Source organism: Artemia franciscana, chromosome 18, assembly GCF_032884065.1.
Source record: "Artemia franciscana chromosome 18, ASM3288406v1, whole genome shotgun sequence".
NCBI lineage: Eukaryota > Metazoa > Arthropoda > Branchiopoda > Anostraca > Artemiidae > Artemia > Artemia franciscana.
Window position 1 is genome coordinate 27,155,667 of NC_088880.1, and position 20,622 is coordinate 27,176,288.

At 34.9% G+C, this 20,622-nt stretch overlaps 2 protein-coding genes across 5 annotated transcripts in view; one reads left to right on the forward strand and one right to left on the reverse strand.

The window, feature by feature from the left end:
* Window positions 1-20,622, reverse strand: part of LOC136038827 (brain tumor protein-like) — a 456,036-nt gene that overhangs the window by 103,657 nt on the left and 331,757 nt on the right. Inside the window, exon 1 of one of the 3 annotated variants that reach the window (XM_065722229.1) lies at window positions 16,481-16,548. The exons of the other annotated variants lie outside the window; for them this stretch is intronic. The gene's annotated coding sequence lies outside the window, so the exon portion shown is untranslated. Of the gene's footprint in view, window positions 1-16,480; window positions 16,549-20,622 lie in introns of those variants that run through there. 3 annotated transcript variants of the gene reach the window in all.
* LOC136038823 (serine/arginine-rich splicing factor 7-like) overlaps window positions 18,943-20,622 on the forward strand; it is a 50,645-nt gene continuing 48,965 nt past the window's right edge. For both annotated transcript variants that reach the window (XR_010620314.1, XM_065722225.1), the window contains exon 1: window positions 18,943-19,100. Coding sequence is in view for 1 of the 2 variants with exons in the window: in XM_065722225.1 (XP_065578297.1) it covers window positions 19,055-19,100 (46 nt within the window). In the remaining variant the exon portion in view is untranslated. The remainder of the gene's footprint in view (window positions 19,101-20,622) is intronic.

A 20,622-nucleotide genomic window follows, 5' to 3' on the forward strand; every position in this document is an offset into this window, starting at 1 on the left:
TTTCAAATCTGGAAAGGATCGAACTTCCGTAGAGCAACAAAGAGGGGATTATAAAATCCCATGTACTTGTGGAAGCTCTTATTTGGGACGTACTAAACAGAATTTGAAAATGAGGTTACTGCGACATCAGAATTCTATTTCATCGTCATTAAAGAAAAATTCCAAACCCGAAGATTTTACGTCAGCTTTATAGAAACATATTTTTTATTTACCCAAATCATTTTATTCTGTTTGAGAATATCTCTTTGATTTCTAGGGACCAAGGTTTAAAGCAAATTTTCAGGGAAACAATCGAAATTAAAAAAAATATATATGCAAGAATAGTCCCATAAACATAGATACAGGTGAATTTGGATTGAATTCAACTTATGATAATTTACTGAGGTCAAATAAAGTAAATTTCATTTCACCTAAGAGCTTTGACCTCTGTTCACCTGATATTTCAGATAAATCTAATGAACCGGAACCGAAAAGGTCAAAGAGACTGGCTTCCGCTGTTTCATTGAAAAAATGAGAGGAATAAACTATATGAAGTTAGTTCATTGGGTATAAATTTTGTTGTTTTTATTGATGTCTTTTAGTTTTACTGCTGATGATGGACACTGTATATGTGTTAAATATTCAGTTAAAATTTTATATTTGTTTCACTCTCGATTAAAAGGTTTCATTCCTATTTTGAACTGTTACTCTTAACTTTCATAATAACAGCGTAGACCTAGAAATCAAGAGAGATTATCAAGGCTGTATCCAGGGAAAGGGTTAGGAGATTTGACCCCCCCCCAAATGTTTGTCGGACTTGCGAAAACTTAATAAAATGCATGGAAACATTTTCGATCCGTTTTTCAAAGTTTGTCTTCTTTGTAGTATAAATATTGTCATTCATATGCCTACCACGACAGAGGGAGAAAATGTGAGAGAGGGCATCATGGGCCTTGCCAGGAAATTCAAGTGTTACCAGGAGCTTTGTTTTCGTCCTATTTTAAATGGTAAATTTCCTCTTTTCCAATGTAAATGTTTACATTGTAAACATACGTATACAATGTATTTAAAATTCAGGGAGCACTATTGTGGAGGTCGTGATAGCTTAAGCCCCGTAGAAGACCAAGTCAGGCAGAACCTCCGCTCATATGAACAATAATATACGTCTCCATCCACACGAATTTCTTTAGTAAAATTATTATTAAGAACTTATTTAACAAAGCAACAATTTTGAACTTATTCAAACTTGTCCAAAATTTTACTTATAATCCAATATTTAAATTCTCAAGCAGAAAACTGAAAAAAGCAGGAAGCTACCAACCAATTTACAATTATTGGTACATGCGCTTTAGCAGCAATAAATCGTGTGATTATTGGGCTGGTAGCCCAAGTCATACCTTGGTTAAGCCAGACGGTATTCGAAAAACGATCAAATATTAAAATAGCAAACAACTTTTTTCAACTGAAAGTAAGGAGTAACATAAAACCTAAAACAAACGGAATTCATTCCATTCATAAGGGGGCTATACCCTCCTCAAAACCTCACTCTTTATGCTAAAGTTAGACTTTTTGTGATAGTTCTTTAAAAACGACTGTTGAAACACAAAAGCCGTAGGAGTAAGGAACTTTTTCAGAACGCTGTAGTCGGTAACAACTCACTCGATAAAACCTGGTGGAAAAGCAGGCTAAATCTTAAAAAAGGGACTGAAACTTTCAATTCTCAATTGAATGAACCCCCTCAAAGATTGCATGACCACCCTCCCCATTAACACCATACATCTTAACAATAGGCAACTTGCCTAGCTTACAGCCCTTGCCTCGAGGAGTGGAAGGGGAGTTCTCAAGCCCGGAGGCATGGTTATTTGAAATTTAGACTATTTTGAAAAAAAAGGTTTATCTCAAAATTTTTATCAAATGCATTTGGGAATAAACGGGGGGAGGGGTGGTATGTTGCCCTCCAATCACTAATTACTCTTAAAAAGGCACTAGAACTTTTAATTTCCAATTGAATAAGCCCCTTCCAAGAAGTGTCTACGACCACCCCTTCCATATTAAGTGCCTCCCATATTAAATAAATAAATATTAATACATTGAGCCCTTGTAGCTCTTTACTATAGCCAACGCTATGACATTGCCTCTGACTTAAACGGGTGAGTAAAACTTTTAATCTCACTTATAATAAACATCCAAAACTATCTACGGGCAATATGGAGAAAGTTTTTCAAGGGAAATGCTGCACGTGGAGGGGGGGCACATAGACTCATACAACTCCACCGGATGCGGAGGGGAGAGGGGTGTAGACTAAGCGGAAACCAAGCTTCATATCTTGTATTCCTTCCGTTAAAAAAAAAGTTGATAATATGATCTTTTTAACGCTTTCTCCGTAGGGGTGCCCACTTTCAGAAATCATGTATACCAGGTGGCACATGCCGAGCGTGGCATAAATGTGCCAAACGGTAGTAGAAACAGTGCCTTGCGTGGCGGAACTGTTCAGCACCTATGGTGCTCCGAGATCTACGCCAGGTGGTATACAGTAGGCGACCCCTCGGCTTTCTCATTTGGAATATTCAGCAGTTTCCTTTTCTTAAACTTACCACCATAATTGAATGAGAATGCATCTTGTAGATAGCATAAGTAACAATCTGTTAATAGACCATAAATAGCAAGATATAGGTTTGGATGCATTTTTGTGCACCAGAGTAAGTTTTAAGAACCCTCTTATTCAGTTTAGCTCCTCCACATCAATTCCATCTTGATCAACAGCTGCAGATTAGCGCCATCTAGACATGACTTCTGAGCAATTACAAATCTGTGCTATACTAAGGTGTGCAGGGAAGTAATCGCTTTCCTGGCGGTCTTTTTGATATTTTAAAGAAATTAATAAAGCTATGCGAATGAAGCTTTCAGAAATTTTCAGGATCTGATATTTTAGCTGATTTCTGAAAGTTTCATTCATCTGGCTTTTCTGTCAGACTCGTAAAAAAGTACAAAAAAAACACATGTAAACAATTTTTCATGCGTTTTGAAAGCCTTTTGTACACCCCCCCCCCAGATAAAAACAAATTCTGGATAAGGCTGTCCTATTTTCTTTAAAATGGCTAAAAGCGACCACCCCACTGCGGTTCCAGCAGGCTTTCCCATTAGACAAAGCTCATATAATATGAAAAATATCGTTCGCCAAATCACTTGCAAGTCCAGTGGACATTGTTGATCATGAATTCCTGAACTGTGTTTTGATTTCCAATCACCCTCAAAGGGCTCATAGAACTGATAAACTATCTGAATTAGCCTTATGCTACTCTATGTTTTACTTCTGTCTTAGAATGATAGATATAATGAAAAAGTGAAATTAACCATTTTTATGCAACTCTGAAAAAGTTAAGCCAGTTTTACCTCTCACAGAGACAAAATGTCTTGGCTTTACTCTAATTAAGTTTTGATGTTTTTTTTATTAATTTGACCAAATTTGTCGTTTTGACCAGACCGGCCATAATCAAAGCGACAAAACTTCTTGAAAAAATAAGGTCCCGCTAAAAAAATAAAATATAAAGGTCATACCTATGTACACTCACGGTACATAATGAGAACAGAACCTTCATTACCGATTTTCCTCTCAGAAGGATGAGCTTCAGAGGGCGATGAGATTTGATCAAAAAGTAATGGAGACAATGGTCATGTTTTTGGTAAAGACATACCTTACTTCAATTAATACTTGGATGATTTCGACCTATATTAAAAACCTCCTTCCAGAGTAGTGATTCTTGACTGAATACATTATGTGGCCGCAAAGTTTTTTGTTTTTTTTTAGGGGACTGGGTATAGTCATGTTAAGTTTAGCCAGCAATTTTTTTTCAGCTAAACTCCTCTATGTTGAGTCTCATCCATCCTCCCAAAAGAGCACAACAAGGATGACTCCCCCCTCCCGATAATTTATCCTATAATGTTCAATATTTACGAATCTAAATTCTGCTCGGAACCCTAAGTTTTAATATCAGAAAATTTCAGTCTTAATATCAATTAAGTAGAGCTACATTAACCTAAAGATGAGCAGAAATAAAGTCAACTAATTTTTCTATCGCAAAACTACCATAAATAACCATCAATAAATAAATCAAACCCAAAACAAACAAAAATTACTTTAAATAACCGAGATTAGTTCAAAACAAACAAGAACTTCCACAAAAAGCAGTAGGGATAATGCCCCCCATGCCTACTAAAGATTAGAGCATAATTTACACTTTACTGAAAACAATCTTGTTTCAGTAAGTAATGTGTTTTATTTCTCATAACAGCAAAAACAAAGGGAAAAAATCACCATCACAACCAAGGTTAATGAAATTTTCACCTTAATACCCTTAGCCTTAGTAGCAGTCGCAACAGAAGTAGTAATTGAAGTAGTAGCGGTAGGAACGTCCAAATACTGCAATCTAGTCAATCGCATACCCCCCCCCCTCATCATTCCGTAAGAGTTACAGTTTAATACCCTAGGCCTTTATTGAAATACGCCCTTTTGACAACCTGCATGGATATAGCGTGTGTTGATAAAGTTCAACAATCCCTTTAACATCACCTGACAGGTCCATCTTAATGCCCTAGGACATTTTGGGCACCAAAGATCAAACACACCCACGTTTCCAGATACTTACTTAGTTTCGACGTTCTGGAGCTACTCCTCCAGCTAGCTCATACGTAAGGGTTTGGTACATTATTCTATCGGGTGGGATACGCAATAACTGACCTATTTTTCATATAACAATAGTATATGTAAGCAATGGACAAGTTACTCTCGGGGGTTTTCATCACCAGAGGCATAGTTATTGGATCTTTCGACTATGCTGAATAAAATGGATATCTCAAAATCTTAATTGGATGTCTTTAGGGTAAAAGTGCGTAGGAGCGGGCTGGTCACCCTACAGACACTTTTGGCTCTTACAAAGGGCACTAGAACTTTCAACTTCCAATCGAATGAGTCACTTCTGGAGTTTCTAAGACAACTCCTTCCATACAAAGTGCCTTGGTGAAAATAATAATAATAATAAAAAAATACGTTGTGATCTTTCCGCTCTTTAGGTAGACAGAGCCATTGCACTGCCTATGTGCTTTGAATATTTGTGAGGAGTGGCATTTCACGTCAACTCCAAATTATTTTTTCCATATTCTCACGATTTTGTGAATTGCGAGTAACAGCACTTACCTATTGATGAACATTAACCCAAATTGACAAGTGAAACTTGTTTAAGCAATTGTTCTCGAATATTTATTAGGCATAAAACCCCATTTAGAGGAAACGGGGGGTTCAGACCACCCTCTATGTTAGACATGGAGACAAATGAGGAATACCACGAGGTACATATATATAATGAGGATACCGTGTTGAAATACGGGTGCTCTACACTACTTTGCAATCCTACCCGCTTATTGCTCTGGCGGGGGGGATGACTAAGTAATATCAATTCTAGATAAATAACTACATCTCAGCCGAGACAAAGTACAACTACTTCGGACAAAGGCTAAAATTGATTTTACGGCAAAATTGCTAAAATTATGCAACTAAACAATCGTACAATTTCCCGTAAAAAACTTAACATCGAACGGCTAATAATTCTTTAAATATTGGGGGTGAAACCAGTGCCATTTTGGAGCATATTAGAGGCTTCGGTACTAATGACTGCCGACAGGCTTGGTACCTGTCCCTATACATATATATATATATATATATATATATATATATATATATATATATATATATATATATATATATATATATATATATATATATATATATATATATATATATATATATATATGAAACTAAAATGTCGACAATTGTCAACGCCATATGCGCCATCATTATCCCTGGATCATATTTATCCTTTTTTATGACAGTGATAGATATTTATATTGTTTCTATTTTCAGTTTCTTCAACTTTCAATGAGAGTTAAATGTAACTTATCAATTAGTTTTAATAAGAATAAATTCTTTTTTTAATTCACTAAATTAATTTTACTAAATTAACTCAATATATTAAGCAAGATTAAATATTAAAGAAAGTGTTGCCCTAAAAACGATTCACCCTACTACAAGTTTCAAGTTTCATGAGAGTTTTTATAGGTAAACACAGAAGACAAAGAAGTTAAAGAAGACACATTTACGTATAGGCCTATAAGAATAATTAGTAGGCTAATATTACCATTCATATAATTGATAAAAAATTTTAACTATGAAAATTTAATTAATTATTTATTAGAACATTCATTGTCCGTTTTTTTTCTATTAAGCAGAAGAAAAAAAAGAACCAAAATTAGACGTGGCAATGGTTTGAAATAGCCTTGAAATTCATCCATAACTTAAAAACCAGGAAAACAAATCATGAAACAATTCATACTCAATAGAGCCTATTCAAATTTATCTACAATAGATTGACCATGAATTCATGCTGAATATCTCTTTCTTTAAATCCGGCAATAAATGAGTTACAAATTTTAGTGTATTTATTTATTCAATTTTGTAAACTAAAGATTCACCAAGGTCTATCCCCAAACTAGGGTACCAACCCATAATCACTTTTTTTGTTGAATTACTCGACAAATATCCATACTCTTCTTCTACAAGGGGAGTTCACAAGTTTTAATTAAAAGAAAAACAACAATTTTACGCAACAATTTTACTAACCATGACGGACCTACGAAACATAAATGCTTCCCTTCAACCGACGTGGGAAGGTGTTCTTGCTACGGCGCACATGAGGGATGACTGGCGGGTGCTTGTAAATGCCCTGGGTGCCTCTGGAGGCAGAGGAAGATCTAAGGTCTAAGGCATGATGGGTTACGCTCAAGGATGTAGCTCCAGTATTTATATTGGGGGGATGGGGCAAGAGGGTCCACATTCGGATAGTCAAGGGGCATGTGCTATATAATATTTTTTCTCGAAATTATTGGGGGCAACTGGCATCCCTTGCCCTCCCCCTCCAAACGATGCCATTGGTTATACTTATTTAGCATCTGGTGCATGACTAAGCACACGGGTTTGAGAACAGAACTAAGTCCCTCCTAAAACTGGTCCAAGAAAATTCAGAGATATAACTCTTTCAAATATTTGTTTGGGATATGTTCCCCTCTTTCCTGCACACACACGTCCACTCCAAAAATATAAATAAAACATTTATTTTCGTAATTACTGAACAGCGTCTTTCTTGTTGTCATTTTCTTTTTAGTCTTCACGTCTATTCTTTTATTTTTATTGTTTTTTTTGTTATATTTTTTTTATTCTTTAGTAACAATAAAATGTAAAATTTCTTGACCAGCAATCAACTTGACAGTAATAAGATGAGCATTGGTGAATAATCACTTGAGAATGTTGACCAAAATTCAAGTCGTCTCTTAGCAGGTATCTTAGTGGATGGCAGACGCGTATGCAATGGGGTAGTTTTGAGCCCCTGTTCCTCTCTTAATTTGATACTTTTACGATTCCCCTTCCAATTTCTCTTCCACACAATTTGACTATTTTAGTGTTTCTTTCCAAAGTACCTCCCCAACCACGTAACAAAATTATGAATACCAACCTGAGAGAAGACAATAACAAACTTTTCAGCACTATTTCGATTAATTTAGGCAATTAATTAGTTTTAAATAATAAACTGAATTAAGTTGATTGAAGTTAACTATTTCATTTCGATTAATTTAAATCTTCCCATGTTTCTGTCCGCTTTTAATTCAAATTGTTCAATCGTATTGTATTTATTACCATTACCCCCCCCCCCACAAAAAAATCAATTATCTTAGTTTTTAAACTCCCCCCCATTCATAACAAAATAATGAATACCAGCCTGAGATGAGAAGAATGCAAAAAACTTTTCAACACTATTTCTATTAATTAATTTTGATTAATAAGTTAAATCAAACTGATTTAAGTTAATTAATTAATTTGAATTACTTGGAATTACTTGTAATAAAAGTTTGTTAGTAAATAATGTTACTTACAATTTGACAATGTAAAAAAGCTTTAAAAAGTTATTTGTTAAGTGATTCTCAATTAAAAATTGGTGTAATTTGCTAAATTACAAGTGTTAAAAAGCCAAAACGATAGCGTCAGACCATACTGAATATTTAAGGCCATAGAATTGAGGGGTATGTAACTCTTTTCTCCATTCCTTTTGTTTGGCTTTCTCTATTAGTTTGATTACTTAAGAAAGTATTATCCAGAAGCACTATTAGAGAGGTGCTATTCAGGACCAGTGAACCCTTTCTAGGAAGCAAAAGGGCAAATTTATAGATGATGGTTATTTTACAACCTTGGAAAGTAGCTTAGTTGAATTAGGAGAATACAACTTTCATAAATTTATTCAGAGGCAAAAATTTACCCAGGAAGATGTTAAAAAACTCTTAGCTCCTTTTATATTTCAAACGCTTACAAGATTTCACAGACAAGAAGACATGCATTAACTGCCTTAACTTGAGAAAAGAAATCCTTAAAAAAAATCTATTTAGAGGATAAAAGTGCGTAGGAGCCCTGGTTCTTAATGCATCTTTACTGTGAATATCTTTTACGTGATATACAACAAGCTTACCTAGCTCATGCCGCCAATTTCAACGATAAACAATGGATAGATTGTTTAAAATATTAAGCACCTTTCAAAAAGCCTTCTATAATGCGAACATTCTTTGTTCAGATTGTTATTTTTGGATCAAACAGTTCGTGGCAACGAACTGTAGTAAGGAGCGACCCGGCTCAACAGTAACCAAAACTCTAAAAAATAGAATTTTGATACCAATAGTTATATCAAAAGAATTGTATTTTAATGCTGATTTTAAATATATATATAAGTTTCATCAAGATCAGTTATACCTATTAAAAGTTACGAGCCTGAGAAAATTTGCCTCATTTTAGAAAGTAGGATGAAACACCTCCTAAAAGTCATAGAATCTTAACGAAAATCACACCATCAGATTCAGCGTATTAGAGAATCTTATTGTAGAAGTTTCAAGCTCCTATCTACAAAAATGTGGAATATCGCATTTTTTGCCAGAAGACAGATCACGGATGCGTGTTTATTTGTTTTTTTTCCCAGGGGTGATCGTATTGACTGAGTGGTCCTAGAATGTCACGAGAGGGCTCAATCTAATGGAAATTAAAAGTTCTAGTTCCCTTTTTAAGTGACAAAAAAAATTGGAGGGCACCTAGGCCCCCTCCCACGCTCATTTTTTCCCAAAAGTCTTCGGATCAAAATTCTGAGATAGCCTTTTTATTCACCACAGTCGAAAAACCTAATAACTATGTCTTTAGGGACGACTTACTCCCCCGCAGTCCCTGTGGGAGGGGCTGCAAGTTACAAACTTCGACCTGTGTTTACATATAGTAATGGTTACTGGGAAGCGTACAGACGTTTTCAGGCGGATTTTTTTGTTTTAGGGGGGATAGTTGAGTGGGGGGGGGGGTTACGTGGGAGGATATTTTCATGGAGAAGCTTCTCATGGGGGAAGAGAATTTCAATTATATGAAAAGTTCAAATATGAAAAGTTTTTTCTACTGAAAGTAAGGAGCAGCATTAAAACTTAAAACGAACAAAAATTATTTACGCATATGAGGGGTTTACCTCCTCGTTATACTTCACTCTTTACGCTAAAGTATTTTTAGTAATTTCAACTATTTATTCTACGGCCTTTGTGATTAAGAGTTCAATCTTAAGGAATTGGGACAAAATCTAAGCTTTAGAGTAAAGAGCGAGGTATCGACGAGGGTCGAACCCCTCATATACGCAATAAAAACATACGAATATAGAAGTTCGTTACGTAAGTTACGTATACTTTTTACCAATGAAAATGTTTGTAAAAAAAAAGTTCTAGTTGCTTTTTTAAGTAATCAAAAACTTGGAGGGCAACTAGGCCTCCTCCTTCGCTCCTTTTTTCTCAAAATCTTCCGATTAATTGCAATTAATTAATATGCAAATTTCGTTTTGATTATTTATGTGCGAAGAGCCAAGATAAAAACATGCATTAATTCAAAAACGTCCAGAAATTAATAAAAAAAAACAAGTTTTTTTTAATGAAAGTAAGGAGCAACATTAAAACTTAAAACGAACAGAAAAATACTCCGTATATGAAAGGGGCTTTTCCTCCTCAATGCCCCGCTCTTTACGCTAAAGTTTCTTACCGTTTTAAAAATAGCGTTAAGAGAAAGAGTCAAACTTTAGCGTAAAGAGCGAGGCGTTGAGGAGGAAAAGCCCCTTTCATATACGGAGTAATTTCTGTTCGTTTTAACTTTTAATGTTGCTCCTTACTTTACCTTTAAAAACTTATTTTTTTTTACTTAATCTCTCGTAAAACCAAAAGCTTTTTGGGAAAGAATGAAAAAGTATTATGCTGAAGATTTTAATCTTCAAGCCGAAATAAAATTGATGACAATACTAAATCAGCGACCCCAGGTGCTGATAGCGTAGTAAATGAGTTTCTTGAATATGGTGGTTATGAGGTTAGAAATATGTGACTGAATATTATGAATATGATTTTTTAAAAAGAAGAAGTATTGAATGATTTTTGAAAAACCTGAAGTAAACCCAAAAGAGAGAAAACCCGAAGAGAAAAAAAGGGGTTTCATTTAAATAAAGCAGTGACAAGCGTACTAAAAGGTGCTAAAAATAAAATGTTTGATACATAACAAAGCAATCATCTGCTGGAATTGAAATAAAAACTATATTAAATTTACTAAATTCAAATAAAAACTATGAAATAAAAACTATATTAAATTTAATTACAATAGCTAGTAAGCATACAAACTATTTTAAGTTTAGAGATAATTTTTTCCATCGATTTAGAGTTTTACCAATGGATGGACCATTAAGTGCACTGTTGGCAAACATAGCGTTATGTAGAGTATGTAGAAAGTTTAGTTTTAGAAACATATTTTTTTAAACATAAATTTTGGAGAAGATATATGGATAATATTTTAGCTACTTGGAACTATGCTAATTCAGAAATTATAGGTTTTCTAGAATATTTAAATTTGTAAGGAGGGGAATTAATTTTTACAATTGAAAAAGAAACTGAGAATAAGTTCATAGGAATAATAATGATTTAGCATTTTTCAATTTACCATAAACCTACCAACAACAACCGTTATTTGTCTTTCATGTCAAATCACCCAATCCAAGTAAAAAGGGGGGTAGTTATTTCTTCAGTTGATAGGATATTAAAATTAGCATCACGAGAATATATGAGTAACGAACAAATTTCCATTGATAATATTTTAATAGGTAATGGATACTCTGAAAACATGATTTCCCAGATATTTGGAAAATGGAAAAAAAAGTTAACAGAATCAAAAATTCACGTTTTCATAACTCCACAAATCAGGATTTAACAAAGGCTTGAGACTTGAACCACTTTTCTTGGGCCTTACTTGTACTGTAGGTTTATTTGTGAAAGTTTCCCTTTGATAACAAAATAAATCCAGGGTCATCGAGGCCATTGCCCTTTTGAGGGAGCATTGGCAGAGTTATATATTTCAAAATCAGAGGGGATGGGTAGAACATAGCATAGGACAGAACTCAGACAGATAAAAATAAACTGTTAGATGCTCAGTTCAATGCTCTTTCCAAATATAATGATGACTGTATCAAAATTGCATTTTAGTTCTCCCCCTTATGAGGCCAGATAGAGACCTAGACTATATACATATGCTCACTAATTTTGTAGGTTTGTCATTATCTTTTGTGCTTGTTCTTTATCAGATAATCTATAATATTCAGTTTAAAAAAAGAACAAAATCAAAAACTTTTGCCTAGGGCTATATCCCATTCCATTAGGAGGCTTGGAGTGCAATTATTATACTCAAAAAGAACATTGAATGGATAAACTAATATTATATTTTTTTAAATCTCATTTCTGCCTTTTACCATTGAATTCTACTGACCACACTGCCTTTCTATAATACACATTATAAGAAGCTGATGAGAAGTTAGTATCATTGCAGTCTAATCTATATGCTTTTCTGAGACAAGTGCTACAATAACACAAGAATAGTACACAGGGGTGGATACAGAATTAATGTTTAGGGGGGGGGGGCAACAATAAAAAATTGCCCCACATTGTCATGTTTTGCACCTCTGTACCTACAATTAATGCAATCTTTGACCTTCTGGCAGCACTTACTCCTAAAACCATCCCCAAGATCTCTCCCTTGTAGTACTATCCAGTTAACCAATCAACATTATTTCCAAATATGGTGCTTGCTACCATAACAATGTGCCCTACCCCCCTAATGATGCCAGATATTTCTCTTTTGTAATTTATTGCTTGAATTGTCATATTTCTTTGTTGATGGGAATTTGTATTCTTGACCTGTCAATAGCATCATGTTTTTGCAAGAAGATTAGTTGGATAAATAAATTATTTAAAATATAGATAAAAATAGAGGGAAACATGAATCTGACTTATAAGAACTTATTGAATATTATAAATTTTTGTCTGCTATTTTAGACTGTCATTGAATATTGAAAAGAATCTGGATATACCCAATTGACACTTTGAAAGTATTTAACCCCAAAATACATTTTCAGGATATCCTTTCTCTGCTGAGAAGCAGTATAACCCTTTCTTTGCAGTCTCCAATGGAACTTGTATGACAATACATCCATAGAGGTATAGCAAGCAAGGCAGCTGAGTAGCACCATTGCCAGGCGGAAAGGTGTGAAACAAGATTTGCCAGCTCTTTTCAATATTGTCCAAACAAACTATCACTAAAAATATTCCACCAATTCCACTTGAGCTCTATGTAAATACAGACAACAACCTTCTAGCCTCAAATGATATCTAAGACCTCCAAAATGGAGTTAATAGTTTTTCCTGTTTTCATTCAAATTGTCCTCTATGTCACCTCCTTGAAAACTGAGTTTCTTGTCTATGGTTTGTCTTAGTATCCTCCTGTAACTATCACTGTTGGCCCAACAAATATTATAGCATTGTTTTCTCTGAAATACTTAGGTGTCCTGCTGGCACGTATGCAGGGGAGGGGGGACTTCAGACCCAGCCCTTCCCCCCGAAATTTCGCGAAATGTTTAATTTCCCCATGGTTTCATGGGATTTCTGGCAAAAGTAGGACATTTATTAAGAATCTAGATACATATGTGCAGCCTTTTTTTGGGAGATTTTACAGCATGCAATTATCCAGTCAAGTCACTGCCCAATTATTAACCCATTTTCTGTCTAACTTTTTACCCTCTTAGAAGTAATTAGCAATGGTTACTGTTATTTTTTTTTTTGGTAAAGAGAGTTTGCTTTTCACAGCAATATAGAATTATCCTTGATATTAGGGCGTTTATCTCCCCTTTTCAGGATAAAGTACAGCTTTTAATGGATCAATTTTGGAAACTATAATTTTTCATTAAAATCTATGTTTTTACAATAGAAGAACTACCCCCACAGCACCCATATTACACTGTTAACCCTAAAATTTCCTTTTCAGTGGGATATAATAGATTAATTACTGGTTCTAAATCGCTATGAATATAACCTGAGCCTAAAACGTACTTTTGAGGCTTCAGTCTTCTTCCCCCCATCCACTACAATACTACAGATTAAAGCTAATCTGTATTTTCTGATATACGTGCTTTTTGCATTACTAAATAAAAAAGTGCTACTTTATATCTGCTGTTTTGAAGGTTTTGGCCCCTCCCCCCAAAAAATGCCTGTGTATGTGCCTGGTGTCCTGTTTGGATCAACAGTTAAGGCTACTAAAATAATTGCTATTTTAATATTGAAAGAAAAGTGGAGAAAATTGTACAGGCTGCTTGCCCAGGTTAAAGGCTATTTTCACAAAATGAGCCTGGGTAGATTTTAATCTTTTTTTTTTTTTGCCCTATATGTATACTTTCTGGTGGTAAAAAGGGTAAAGAGGGTACAGTGGTAAAACTTTACAGCCCCTACTGGCAGTGCTGATCTTTGCTTCATGGCTCTTCAGTCAGAAAGTGCAATGAGGGGTTGGGGGAAAGCTATCCTGCAGTTTTACACATCCTTCCTTTTTACCTCCTTCAGATTTCTGCAAGTACCTATTCAAATGTGGGTTAACTCTGGCTGAGCTTACAGTTGTGCTGCTGACCTCTGTTCCAAACCAAATGACCTGCAGCACTAGGACTTGATTTTCTTTTGGATATTACTATGCAGTTTCTCCACATTATTTGAGCAAAAGAAAATTTGATGTCTCTAGGTACCCATTTAGAGCTGGATTGACTCTAGCTGAGCTTTCAGTCATGCCACTGACCCCTGTTCCAAACCAAACAACCATTAACACTAAGACTTGATCTTCTTCCTGATGCTACTTTGGAATTTATCCAAATTATATTAATCTAAAAAATCAAATTTGCTTTTGCAAATATCTTCTACAGCTGTCCCTTCAAATTACAGCTGCTGCTTCAAAAATAGATCCACTTGTGGACAGATCAAGTAAGCATTCATTGCAAAAGTAGGCTTCTGTTGATTTTCTGCATAACCATGCTGTTTCAAGGCTTTTTCCACTGACAAACAAGATTGAAAGTTATCAGTGGAACAAAGAAGTTTATCAAACTTGATTCTCAGATTGCAACCTGTGAAACAACAAAGTTTATAAGCCCAACTCACAACTGGGCAAATTCCACAGTCTCCTTTTTGAGCATAGTTGATGAATTCAAAATCTAGATTATGAACTTGCAATCCTGATTGTCAGCAGAACATGGTTTTTGTGTTCTGGATTATTAGCAGAACAGCAAATTTACAATCCAGATTGTGGTTTTACATTTTGCTTTCAGTGGAAAAGGCCTTAATCATGTCTATGCAGTTGAAAAAAGAGTTTTTTGTCAGTGGTTCCATTCTTTCTTTTCTTATGTTTTCTGAGTACATTCATATTTTGTACAGATGGTAAAAAAAAAATATTATGCTAGCCTACTATTATTATAAAGCAGAAATTGCATTGTTATAGCCTAGTGTTTCCTTGAGGCTTTGCATATGCCTTAATGCTATATTTGTCCCCATTATTATTATTATTATTATTATTAATACCAAACACAGTAAGCTTTCAAGCTTGTTGCAATAAACATAATAAATAGAAATTATGACAATACTGACAACATAATACACACATACAAATCAATGAAAATAACAACTACAACAAACACTGACAAATAATACTATAAATTATTTAAAAATAATTTACTTTGAAAACTTGTTTCTGCTAGTTTTGTTTTGAATCTGTTTATGTCATCTGTTAGAAATGTTTTAGGTGGAAGGTCATTCAATGGCTTCCACACCCTGCTGTAAAATGAATGTTGGCCTATTTTCCTTTTTAAAAGTGAGGGTACAATTTATGTGGGTGATAATGGGTCCTATTAGTGTCATTAAATGTGAAAAACCGTGATGTACTTATATCATCAATGCCTTTGATTATATGGAATGTGTTAATAATGTCTGCCCTATCCCTTCAGAATTAAAGACTTGGCAATCCTAGCCTGTGCAGTCTATTTTTATACAGCAAATGTTTCAAATAAGGTACAAGCTTAGTTGCTCTTTGCTGTATTTTTCAACCCTTGCTTTGTCATTTTTATTCAATGGATACCACACTAATGAATTGTATTTGAGTATAGGTCAAACTGTTAGCCTAATTTATAAATGGCAATGAATGAATGGAGATTAAACTTATGGAAATTCAATATAAGACATAATAGCTGATAGTTTGCCTTATGAGTTACTTCAGAGACAGGTCTGTCAAACCTAAGACTAGAATCAAAATGAACACCAAGGTCACAGACATTAAGATTGAATGTCCAGCAAGATGGTAGGCTACTGGTAACTTTGTTCTACTTTGCCAAAGTAATGGACAACCCTACACTTATTTTCATTGACAAACATGGAGTTAGCATTACACCAATTGTGCACTGCATCCAAGTCTTTTTGAAGCAATGAAGCTTCATCTGAATTTGTCAAGGAGTGGTAGAGCTTCACATCATCTGTAAACATTTTAACTGTGGAATGGTGGACAACAAGAGGCAAGTCAGTATAGGGGAGGGTGCTTTTGTAATAGTAGCACCACTAGCTTATATTTGTGAAGGATATTGGTTAGGGATTCTTTGGTTACTAGTGTTTCCTTCAGAAGAGTACAAGGCAATTTCTTCAAGACAATTATTAAAACACAAGCTAGGGCAAACAATAGCCATATGCCTTAAGCCAATGACTAAGCTAGCCTTTAGCTGTCTTTGCCCAAACAGAGCCCAACCTACTAAGAGGAAAGAAACCAATAAGAATCAAACTGACTGACAAAGTCTTCGATAAAACAGTGATGAAATAAAAAGCACAAACAAATAAAATCTGGATAGAGCCATAGCTTCACTATCCTAGGCTACCCCATAAAGATTCAGCCCAACAGGCCTTAGCTTATTCTAAGGAAGTGTAAAATTACTTATGGAGACTGTTAGTCTAAAATTTAAGAAAACAATTATTTTACAAAACAGTTCAATACAGCAATTACTTTTCTACTAACCAGTTTTTAAAATTAGGCTAAGAAGCTATTTTTACAATTGTCCACATTTTCCGCCAAATTCAAAATTGAAATTGAAAACGAGAATTCAAAAACAGCATCTATAGTTAACGCAGTCGGCCGCCTGTCTCTGGTCATCAGCTATCACTTACAAAATGTATGTAACTTATTATATGCATATTGCCTGTGTTCACCACATATTTATTAAGTTATAAAGCGTATTATATCCAATTCAATTGCCTGCGTATTAATTTTAGGTAACAAATCTACGCCATCCAGTACAGATGTGGGATAACTTTCAGATTTTAGCGTTTGTAGCATGCTGTGCTGTGAGACTTACTTCGGTAAAGGATTAATTCATCAAATGGTGTTGACAATATAATAACCATTCATATGTCATTAACACAAAGTCATTGGTTGTACAAAAATAGATTTTGTACCGTGAGAGATCATGGTTCTTGTCATATTTCTCGATCATGGGTTCATGGCATCTTTATCTACCATATATTGACTACAGTAAATTTCTCCCAAAGGTAAAAAAGCAACTTCATTCTATCCTTATAAAAAAATTCAAGAATAAGTAATAAAAAAAAAATTATTATAGTAAACAGTTGTTTGTTTGATGTTGATAAGGCGGGCTCATTTTTCTTTTTTTTTCGCACATAAGTTGCCAGTCATCAGTTACCCTCGCATGCAAACTGTTTTTGTTTTGTTTTTTGGATTGATATTTGCCGAGTGTCAGTTGTTTTGTGGGTGGGTTCCCGTCTAGTGGTGAGTCGTGGATTTATTTATATTTATTTTATGCATTTGTTTTTTTTTGTCAAATAGGTGTGCTATATTGTTATATCAGGTCTTTGTCAATCGACCTTGTGTCTCCAGCTTGACCCTTCTTTTTATACTGTATATATACTAAAAATCTTGAATCATTAAATGACGTCCATGCGTCTAGTTCTAGACACTTCCCCGTCAGAAATTTCCCTTTCTTCAGGTCCTCAATGCCTCTTTCTTCAGGCCCATACGTGATTTTCGTATCAGATTTTCTGAGCTCTCCTTAGGTTACTAATTCCAGTCAACAGGCCTAAATTTTTGACGACACTTTTTGCCTTTGGCAATTCTTGCTGACTCTCCACATTTTTTACTACCATATTACCTTTTTTATATCCATCCCTTTTTTCAAGTGGTTTAATTACAATATTCAATTCTTCATTTTCTCTTTGTAATTTTGCCTTAGTTGATGAAGAAATTACTATACCAAACCATAAATCCTAAGAAAGATCTTTATTCTCTTAGATTTCTTGGTCTATCTATACTTTTAGTAGTGTCTAGTTTATTTTGGAGGGACGCAATTCCCTGTTTCGCTGCTGAATATTCAAGCAAGTTCAACTGAGGGTCAAAAAAGTGTTTTTTCTTTGCCTAATTTTATATTATATTGTTTCAGTCTTTTGAATACCTCTTAGGTGCTGCAATTCATCTCCGTGTGACGAAATATAAATATCCTGTGAAAACATTGATAAGGTATCCCCGAAATCGGAACTTTCTAGGAATGGATTTTTGCCATTGACAGGATACTCGTGGTGATATGCTGGCAACCTAGGACACCACATTCCACGTGTAAAAAACACCGTGAGGTAACTGAAAAGATTAGTAACATCTACTATCTGGATGCAGAGGAACATTGAAGAACACATGTTTTAGATCAAGATCAGCAGAATGTTTTTTTTTTGTTATTTGATTGCTAAAAAACATCTTGGATTTTTCTAATAGACCAAGCTGAATATTTCACTACGGCGTTTATTGCTTAACAGTCAATGACTATACGTTAAGTTTCAATTGTCCATTCATTTCATATTAAAATTTTATCCCTTTAGGCTTACCCACAAGAAATATTGGGAACGAAATTCCGATCGTTCCATTTGGACTATGCGTGCATGAGCCATTGCAAGGATGCTTTCTTGCATTTTAAGAGGTAAATTAAATTAACATGGTTGGAAAAAGGGGTTTTGTTTCATCTATTTCTACTTTATATTCCATTAAATTATTTTTTTCAATGTCATAACAATGAATCGAAAAAATTTCACGGAATTCTTTAAGTATTGGTATTAGTCTATATTTCCTTAACTGTCGGTCATCTAAATGGGATAATTTGAACTGTGATATGAATTTAAATTCACTAATTTTCTAAATGAAGGTAAGTTAGTTGTAACTAAGTTGCGAAATTTTGTTAAAAAAAAAATCATATTTTGATGTTAAAAGCAATGAAGTCGGCAAATCTTTCAAAACACGATTAGTCTTCGACAAAGTCGGCTAATCTAACCTAACCTAACCTCCCTTTTTTCAATTCGAAAATCAACGAACTGGGTCGAGGCCCTCGGCCTCGACCTTCGACCAAGCTCGACCTTCGGCCTCGACCGAGTTAGTTAAGCAGTAGTGGCTAAGTTGATTCAATATACTTCGCCATCTATTATCTTTTATAATTGCCCGACTTTACTGTTTACATTATTCTTTTATCCGCCATTTTACGTCTTTGTATTCCAAATTTGAAATAGCTGTAATAATTAATACTGAAGAACTTCAATTATGGCGCGGGGCTATTCAGATGCAAAAATTTATGTTGGGGATCTTGGTAAGTAACTTACTTTATCGTCAGGTGTATTGACAGGGCTTGATGCTTTTAGATAGCCAGTAAGTCAGGCCTAGGCTAGCTGATGTGGAAGTTATTAAGGTAAATGTCTAGATAGCAGGAAATAAATATTCATAACACTCTCAATTCGGGGCTCTTTCTAACTATCCTATATTAATCTACCATAACAATTGCATCCAAACTCTAGGCTAATAGCCTACCAGAGCTGTTCCTATGCCTAGGGTTGATAGTAGGCCTACCTAGGGAAAAATTAATTACAATTTCGTCCTGTATCAAATATAAGCAAATAAACCCACCTTAAAGTGAAGAATTTGATCAGAGGCAATCCCACAGTCATGGCACCCCTGTTCCTATGACAGCTATGGTGCCTAGGGTAGCTGACCTGGTTGATTCCTAGGAGTAGCTCTGGTCAGTACTAGCAATAAGATAAAATCTGGTCCACTTTAAGTTTAGTTATTTCCTTTTTTTTTAATTAAACCCAATTGAACCTTGAACAGTACAGATAGGGGTTTAATTCTAGTTTAGTACCTTATTGCTATCTCAGAAAAGGGTTAGGTTAGGAAATAAAACTTTCAGGGATGAGTCAACAGGCTAGAGTAGGCCTATAGGTCAATGTTCCTATTGGTAAAATTATAGTTAATTGACTTCTTGCTATCTCAAAAAGGTTTTAGGTTAGGAAAATGAAACTTCCAGGGATGAATCTACAGACTAATGTATGTCCTGGAAAGATAGACTATTTTGAAGCAACTACCTCCACTCCTTCTCCCTCTAAAGGTCTCTGGTCTTTAAAAATATGTGTATTATAAAAGTGAACCTTGCAAAATAGATTTTCTGCTTAGTTGAAGTACAACAAAATAGTTTTCAGCTTCATAACTTTGCTCTATTCCATTTTAGGGTAAGACAACCAGTACTGGGACACTTCAATCACTCTGCCTATTCTTGGACAGAATCTTTGGTTGGATTGCAACATGTCTAATACTGGGACAAAAGACAACATGTCTTTTGTCCCAGCATTGGACATGTTGTAATCCAATCAAAGCTTCTGTCCCAGAATAGGCAGAGTGATCAAAGTGTCCCAGTACTGGTTGTCTTACTCTGTAAGGTTTTAATGATATGCAAATACATTTCCTAAATTAAAAAAAAAAACATTGATATGTCTCAAAATTCTACTCAACCCCCTCCCAGCCCTCACTACCATAACAGTCATGGAAGACAATAAAGAGTTGGCTTGGAGGATGATGCAGCTTGTCATACCCAACCATCTCACACACTCTATCCAAAGTTGCTGTTGTGTGGTGGTGCCATATCTAAATTGCTGGAGAATGGTCCTTGAACCATACCTACCATGTGATCACTGTTACCAAGTGGGCTTAAATTGCATCTCTCCAGCACTCTCTAGTCCCTATGGTTTGTTGCTTGACCTTAGCACAGTGACCAGATCTATCACCATTATCAACTACAGAACATCACAGTTCTTGCAACTAATTTGCTCCAAAGTGCAAAT